At 53.1% G+C, this 8,182-nt stretch overlaps 1 protein-coding gene across 2 annotated transcripts; it reads right to left on the reverse strand.

Moving 5' to 3' along the window:
- Window positions 1-4,428: 4,428 nt before the first annotated feature.
- On the reverse strand, window positions 4,429-7,903 carry LOC103654541 (serine/arginine repetitive matrix protein 1). 2 transcript variants are annotated; one of them, XM_008681377.4, is made up of 3 exons: window positions 7,529-7,903; window positions 6,208-7,428; window positions 4,429-6,101 (listed from the first exon to the last, which is right to left on the reverse strand). In XM_008681377.4, the coding sequence occupies exons 1-3, from the start codon at window positions 7,688-7,690 to the stop codon at window positions 5,295-5,297; spliced, it is 2,190 nt and encodes a 729-aa protein (XP_008679599.1). In that variant the 5' UTR covers window positions 7,691-7,903; the 3' UTR covers window positions 4,429-5,294. The 2 variants fall into 2 exon arrangements, with proteins under 2 accessions (XP_008679599.1, XP_008679598.1); XM_008681376.4 differs by having other exon boundaries at window positions 4,429-6,104; window positions 7,529-7,862.
- Between the last annotated feature and the right edge of the window lie 279 nt (window positions 7,904-8,182).

Here is an 8,182-nt window from a genome sequence, read left to right on the forward strand (position 1 = left end):
TGGTGCTCCCGAGGTTGCGCACTTGGTTCACCAAGGTCTTCAAGCGGTTGTGCATGTCTTGTGGTTCCTCCCCTTGGCGAAGCCGGAAGCGACCGAGCTCCCCCTCGATCGTTTCCCGCTTGGTGATTTTGGTCACCTCGTCTCCTTCGTGCGCGGTCTTGAGCACGTCCCAAATCTCCTTGGCGCTTTTTAACCCTTGCACCTTGTTATACTCCTCTCGACTTAAAGAGGCGAGGAGTATAGTGGTGGCTTGGGAGTTAAAGTGCCGGATTTGGGCGACCTCGTCCGAATCATAGTCTTCATCCCCCAATGATGGTACCTGTACTCCAATCTCAACAACATCCCAAATGCTAGTGTGGAGTGAGGTTAGATGATGCCTCATTTTATCACTCCACATATTATAATCTTCACCATCAAACATGGGTGGTTTGCCTAATGGGACGGAAAGTAATGGAGTACGTTTTGGAATACGAGGGTAGCGTAGGGGAATCTTACTAAACTTCTTGCGCTCATGGCGCTTAGAAGTTACGGACGGCGTGTCGGAGCCAGAGGTGGATGGCGACGAGGAGTCGGTCTCGTAGTAGACCACCTTCCTCATCTTCTTCTTCTTGTCACCGCTCCGACGCGACTTGTTGTGTGAAGGAGATCCCTTCACCTTGTTGGCGGACTCCCCGGATGGAGCCTTCCCATGGCTTGTGGCGGGCTTCTCGCCGGTCCCGAACTCCCTCTTGGCGGATGCTCCCGACATCACTTCGAGCGGTTAGGCTCTAATGAAGCATCGTGCTCTGATACCAATTGAAAGTCGCCTAGAGGGGGTGAATAGGGCGAATCTGAAATTTATAAACTTAAACACAACTACAAGCCGGGTTAGCGTTAGAAATAAGAACGAGTCCGAGAGAGAGGGCGAAAAACAAATCGTAAGCAAATGAAGTGTGAGACACAAGGATTTGTTTTACCGAGGTTCAGTTCTTGCAAACCTACTCCCCGTTGAGGTGGTCACAAAGACCGGGTCTCTTTCAACCCTTTCCCTCTCTCAAACGGTCACTTAGACCGAGTGAGCTTCTCTTCTCAATCAAACGGAACACAAAGTTTCCGCAAGGACCACCACACAATTGGTGTCTCTTGCCTTGGTTACAAGTGAGTTTGATCACAAGAATAATGAGAAAGAAAAGAAGCGATCCAAGCGCAAGAGCTCAAATGAACACAAATGTCACTCTCTCTAGTCACTATTTGATTTGGAGTGGTTCCGGACTTGGGAGAGGATTTGATCTCTTTGGAGTGTCTAGAATTGTATGCTATAACTCTTGTAATGTGTTGAAGGTGGAAAACTTGGATGCCATTGAATGTGGGGTGGTTGGGGTATTTATAGCCCCAACCACCAAAAATGGTTGTTGGAAGGCTGCTGTTGCATGGCGCACCGGACAGTCCGGTGCGCCACCGGACACTGTCCGGTGCGCCAGCCACGTCAGCCAGCCGTTGGGGTTCGACCGTTGGAGCTCTGACTTGTGGGGCCTCTAGGCTGTCCGGTGGTGCACCGGACAAGTCCTGTAGACTGTCCGGTGCGCCAACTGTGTGTGCTCTAACTTCTGCGCGCGCAGGCGCGCATTAAATGCGTTGAAGTCGACCGTTGCGCGCGAAGTAGTCGTTGCTCCGCTGGCACACCGGACAGTCCGATGTGACACCGGACACTGTCCGGTGCTTTACCGGACAGTCCGGTGAATTATAGCGGAGCGCCCTCTGATTTTCCCGAAGGTAGCGAGTTCAGCTTTGAGTCACCTGGTGCACCGGGCACTATCCAGTGGTGCACCGGACACTGTCCGGTGCGCCAGACCAGGGTGCCTTTTGGGATGTCTTTTGCTCTCTTGGTTTGAACCCTTTCTTGGTCTTTTTTATTGGTTTATTGTGAACCTTTGGCACCTGTAAAACTTATAGACTAGAGCAAACTAGTTAGTCCAATTATTTGTGTTGGGCAATTCAACCACCAAAATCAATTAGGAAAAAGGTGTAAGCCTAATTCCCTTTCAGTAACTTATTTGCAATTTTTGGTCGAAGCTACAATATTTTCTGAATTTAATTGTATTTTGATGATATTCTACAACAAGAAATTAATAATACACAAATAGCCTAAAAATTCATGAAATTTTACGGAGGCACAACATATGTTCATATATAACCATAAAAATATTTATATCATAAGATCTATAAGATGCATGAGTTTCTTCCATTTCACTTTAACTTATTTGTATGAGCTACATGTGAAATCACTCTGAATATCCAAGTTTTAATATAATCCGTACTTTACTTTATCATTTTCAAGTGAGGACTTGGGTTATCTTCGTATAGAATGTTTATTAGTTTTTGTAACTTATTTGCAATTTTAAGTGAAATTAGAATATTTTATGAAATTAATTGTATTTTGATGATTTTCTCTAGAATAATAATAATAATACACAAATAGCCTCCGAAATTTATGAATTTTTACGGAGACACAACATATATCCACATATAGTTCTAAAAAACATTTGGACTATAAAATCCATACGATGGTAGTGTTTATTACATTCCACTTCCACTTATTGTGTAACCCACTTATTGCGTGAGTTACACGTAAATCACTAAATGTATCGAAGTTTCAACATAATCAATACTTCACTTATCATTTTCATGTGGGGACTTGAGGTTATCTTCGAATAGAATGTTTTTAAGGTTTTGCTAACTTTTTTGCAATTTTGGGTCGAAACTAGTGTATTTTATGAATTTAATTAAATTTTGATGATTTTATGTAGAAAGAAATTAATAACGCACAAATAGCCTCAGAAATTCATAAAATTATACGGAGGTACAACATATAGCCACATATAGTCATCAAAAATAATGGGACAATAAAATCCACAAAGATGTCAACGTTCCTTTTATTTTATTTCCACTTGTTGCGTGAGTTACACATGAAATCACTCTAACTATTTAAGTTTCAATATAATCAATACATTACCATTTTTATGTGGAAACTTGATGTTCGTATAAAATGTTTATTAGTCTTGATAATTTTTTGCAATTTCATGGTCGAACAAGAATATTTTTTGATAAAAGCAATTATTGCATTATTCGACAAGTATTCGATATCCGACCAAATAATATCTGTATTCGTCATTTATCCGACCGAATAAATATCCGGTGCCTGTATCTGTATCTGTCCTGTTTCTAACTATCCGTATTCGACCTGAATTTGTTTTAAATTCATTAGAATAGGATACAGGATGAGCTAGTATCCATGCTTATACGTCCGTTTTCACCCCTAAGCATGGTCCGGTCGCCCACATCAGTTGCACATCACCCACAAAAGGTCATAACACCAAGCGGTAAGTAATTACTACGCAGTGTTTTCAAAATGTGTTGTGACATTCAATCCGCGGGGTCTCTAAAATATGTGTTGGCAGATAACTAGTAAGTTTTCAAAAAATTACTTGTTAAGTAGAAAAGTAGAGGACTACATACCGAACTTGATACAAATACATACTTATGTGATGCTTACCTCACAGGTCAAGAAAGTATGGAATTAAGGACCGTTGGACTTGAAGTGGAGGACAAGAAGATTTTACCTTTTTGCATTTTCCGTGGAGAGTGGAGACTCCTGAGTGCTTTGTTATTTTTATTAAGAGTGAGACTGAGTGTTGATGAGCCTGAAGAGACTCAAACTATGCCATAATATGTGTTGGATTTAATCTAAAAGGTGGATATATCGTAAATTCGTATATGGTTGCATGCATACCTGCATTGCATTGCACGTGCATGTTTCGTATCTCTATGGTTGCAGTCTTAGAGGCTTGCATAGATACATAATTGAATTGTATTTTTTAGAATGTTGACTTACGATTATACTTGAATTGTAGTCAGATCTGATGCGTCAATAATATTTGACGAATAAAGTGATGCTAGACGTATTTTTGGTCTGCCCGTAAGCCAATCAAGCTGAGTTGAGTTAGCTAACAGAGTCGAGTTAAGCAAGTCTCATAGCTCGTTATTATAAGGAGACGAACCGAGCTAGTATCCTAGCCCGTTATAATACCGAGTCCAACCATACCCTGATTCGTTCCCCCTGTTTTCGGTGTATAGCTCGATCTTCCTCCCTCTTCCTATTGTGTCTAAGGCAAATCCCCTGTGAAAGGGGAGCTCTAATCTCCCCATTCACTAATCAATTATATTAAATACGAATTAGTTATTATTAATTTTATTTACCAGATAATAATATGGTGCAAACATTGTACGATACTTTAAAACCCAAAAGGTGATGTTTATAAAAGCAAAAGAATTGAGTTAAATGTAAAGTGGTACTAAGTAGAATAGGTAAAATAGAGGAGAAATGAAAGAGGAGGAAGTATTTAAAAATGAATAAAATATATAAATAGGGAAGATGTGAGGGGATGGATGGAATCAGACTAATACCGAGCTATGTAGGGTCGAGTCAAGGTACACCCCTAATTCTAGGGTACTAGTACAATTCTACTAGTCGAGTCCTTTAAAATAGTGCTGCCAAACCTAGGAGCCTCAGCTCTGATTGCTCGTTCTCCTTTTCCCGATTCAGAATTCGCAAGCAGGATCGATCAACCCTATCGAGTTCCCTTGCCAAGTTCGCGTCCCAAAGCAAGAGCCGTCGCATCACAATCCCGAATCGAGAAACTGTGCGGCCATCCGTCAACCGGCAGCAGGTTCGCATTGCAAGCGGATCGCGACGTTGCCAGCCTTTCGCCTTCACGGCGCTGTGCTCGCATCTCACTCACCACGAATAAATGGCGCCATTCAAGCGGCTGTACGACGGCCGAGTCAAGGCCCGGGGCCGGCGGGCGGGCAGCTGCCTCCACCTTCACCCGTCGATGACGCGTGCCGGCCGGGTACTATACGGTCGTCGCCCTTCACTGCCGCCACATGCCTGGAACAGCACCAGATCACGCCTTCGGAAGCAGCAATGGCAGTGCAGATGGTAACATGCACGCCGGCGATGACGCGGGAACAGAGCCGAGACGACGCGCCACTGCAGCTATTCCTTGGGGGTTTTTTTTTGGAGCGCGTAAAACTGCTCCATGATTATATCGTCATCGACGTTACACATGGCTGCTGCAATCACCAGTAATTAACAGTCCAGATTAGCAGTCACAATTTTACATCACTCGCTAATTGAAGACGACGCTCGACGCAGTACAAGAGACGAAACGCAAATCATTTAAGTTAAAACACAATAATTATTATTTTCCCTCCGCTCTGCTGCAAGCAAGTCCCGCCAATGCCCGCGCGCGTGATCAGAACACCAGCTTGCGGCGGGGCAGGGGCCGGTCGGCGTCGGCGAGCTCGCGGATGGTGTCCGCGACGAGGTCCACGAACAGCAGCCGCTCGATCTGCAGGACCGCGTCGGCGACATCCGCGCCGTGCCGCGGACGCTGCCGCAGGGACCCCCACGGGCTGCCGCCGTCCGCGGCGAGGTCGCGCCGGATCGCGCGGCAGGTGACGTCGTTCAGGTCGGCGTCCGCGGCAGGCGCCACGGGCTCGCCGGCGCGCCGGACCTCGGCCCACACGTGGCCCACGAGCTCGGCGCCGCGGAGCCACGCCGCGGGCTCCCAGGGGCACGCCGACCGCTGCCGCTCCAGCGCCTCCGTCACCGCGCCGCACAGCAGCCGCCGAAGGTGCCACGTGTCGGGGTCGCCGCCGCGCTCGCGCCTGCGCTGCTCCGCGGCGCGGTACGCGGCGGCCGGGTCACGGGCACGGGCACGAGCGCCGCCGAGGTGCCGGACCAGCTCGGCCACGTACGCGTAGTCCGGGTCCGGGCAGCCGCTCGCCTCCGGGTCCACGTACTCGTCATGCTCTGGGTCGGACACCGCGGACGCCGGCTTTGGGTGTCCGACGCTGCTGCTGCGGAAGTCGATCGCTCGCTTCGACGCCGACAACGCCGACGGCGAGTCCTCGTCCGCGAGGAAGGCCGCCGCGTCGAGCACGGACACGGGGCTTGGCTGCTGGTCCGCACCCGACGCGTCGCCGCGGGTGAACGCGTGGATGCTGCTCAGCAGCTTCCCGCACCGCTCTAGCAGGCCGCGGTCTGTCCTGGGGTCCAGCTGCTGCATCGCGCAACGGTCCAGAGAGGAGAGAATCAGACATCCGACGCTCGGGAAAATGTGTTAGTACGTAACAGGAGCGGTCGTGCAAGTGCGGGAGGCTTACCGTGTCGAAGTCCCAGCGGGAGGAGGCGGAGCTGCTGCTGCCGCCGTCGGAGAAAGTGGTCGAGGCCTCGTCGTCGGGGGACAAGGCAATGCCGTTGTACGCCGCGCGGCGCGCAATGCGGGTGCGGGCGCCGGCGGAGTCGAAACCGCTCGTCTTCCTGAAACTAGACTGCTGCTGCTGCTTCGGTGACTGCGAAGGCGAGACACGGCGCTGGGGGGACAGCGAGCCACGCCGAGCGGGGGACGCCGGGCTACGGGCGGGGGATGGCGACGGGTCCGGCGACCGGGGGCGGCGCGCGCGGTCGACGTCCACGCGGAGCCGCCGCGCGGGCGTCAGGCGCGCCGGCGGTGGCATCTGCGGCTGCGCGCGACTGGACGGGCGCATGACGACGATGGGTGGCGGCGTGGTGCGCGCCTGCGCGGGCACCGGAGCGGTGTGGTGGAGGAGGCCCTTGAGCTGCAGCGCCTCAAGTATCTGCTTCAGCGTCTCGAGGTCCCTGGCAGGCTCCGCGATGCCGCGCTTGCGGAGGCGACGCTCGATCTCGCCGTACAGCGCGATCTCGCCGTGGGCGGCGGCGCCGGACGCCGGGTCCGCGCGCTTCGCCGGCTCCGGGAACACCTCATAGTGCGCGTCGAAGCGGCTGCGCCTCTGCAGCGCGCGCGGGACGGCCGCCGGATCCGGCGCCCGCCGCACCGCCACCTCCTCGGCCACCGGCGGCGACGGCAGCGGCGACGCCGGCCTCTCGAAGAAGGACGGGTCGACGAAGCGGAACTGCGCCGGGTCCCTTGGCACGCGCTCGGACGCGGACCGCCGGAGCGCGGCCGGGCTGGCGCCGCCGCCGCCGTGCTGCCCGGACTCGGCGGACGCCTGGCCCAGACCGTGCGGCAGCGCGTCGAGGCCCATGAGCCGCGCGACGACGCTCGGGGACCTGCGCTCGTCCGCGCACCCCGCGGACGGGGACGGCGGCGCGCCTGCGGCGGCCGACGTCCGGATCTCGCGCGGCCGCAGCTTGCCCCTGGCGTCGACCACCGCGCGGCTGTCCAGCGACAGCCGCGGCAGCCTCCACGCCTGCGGTGCTCCGAATCCACCGCCAACGCCTCCCTCCTTGAGGTCCAGCGGCGAAAGCTGCAGCGACGGCCGCGGCGCGGCCGGCGGCGTCGTGTCCGGCGACGACGGCGCCCGGTCCAGCGGCATCGACCGCTCGGACGGAGTCGCGGAGCCCTGAACACACAGGCAAGGAAAAAAAAGACAGCACGATGGTCAAAACCAAGACTGGATAACCTTGGGGCAGTGCTTGACAGGGGCGAGAGCGCGCGCGTACACTGGAAACCGACGTGAGTCGGCGCTGCGAGCTGTGGAGGCGGCGGCCGGAGAGGATCTGGGGTCGGTCGAACAGGTGGAGGAACCCCGCCATGCAGCCCTGGTGCATGGGCCGCTCGTCCATCCGCCGCTCTTCGTCCTCGTCCACGCCCATCGCCACCATCTTGCAACTCCTCTCGCGTCTCGCCTTCCTCTGCTGCCGCGCGCTCTGGGTGGGTCGCTCTGTTCGGCTCCCGCTTTTGGGAGCAATTTAAAGCGGTGGCGGGGGAGCTCCGAATGACGATACTACCCCGACACAAGTTGTGTAAATTTCGGAGTGCCACTGTATCTCGTCGTCGACGCGTCGGGGTACGATACGAGCGGGCGGGGAGGCGAGAAGTTGCCGCCTGCCTAGGGAGCCGGGGCGTCGTCGACGGCATAGCTGGCCGTTCTGACGATGACGCGCTGGCCCCGGTGTCAGGCACCTTTTTCCCTTATTTTTGTGGTTTTTTTCGGCGGCTTGTTTAAAGGTGTGTCAGTGGAGCTCGTGCCGTGGTGCGTGCGTGCATGGGTTCGCTGGCTCGTTCGGCTTTTTACAGCTAAGCTTTGGGTGGGTGGGTGCGTGCGTGACCGCCTGTTAGCGTAATGGGGGCGTGCGGCATGTCTCTGGCGATAA

Source organism: Zea mays, chromosome 4, assembly GCF_902167145.1.
Source record: "Zea mays cultivar B73 chromosome 4, Zm-B73-REFERENCE-NAM-5.0, whole genome shotgun sequence".
NCBI classification, from domain to species: Eukaryota; Viridiplantae; Streptophyta; class Magnoliopsida; order Poales; family Poaceae; genus Zea; species Zea mays.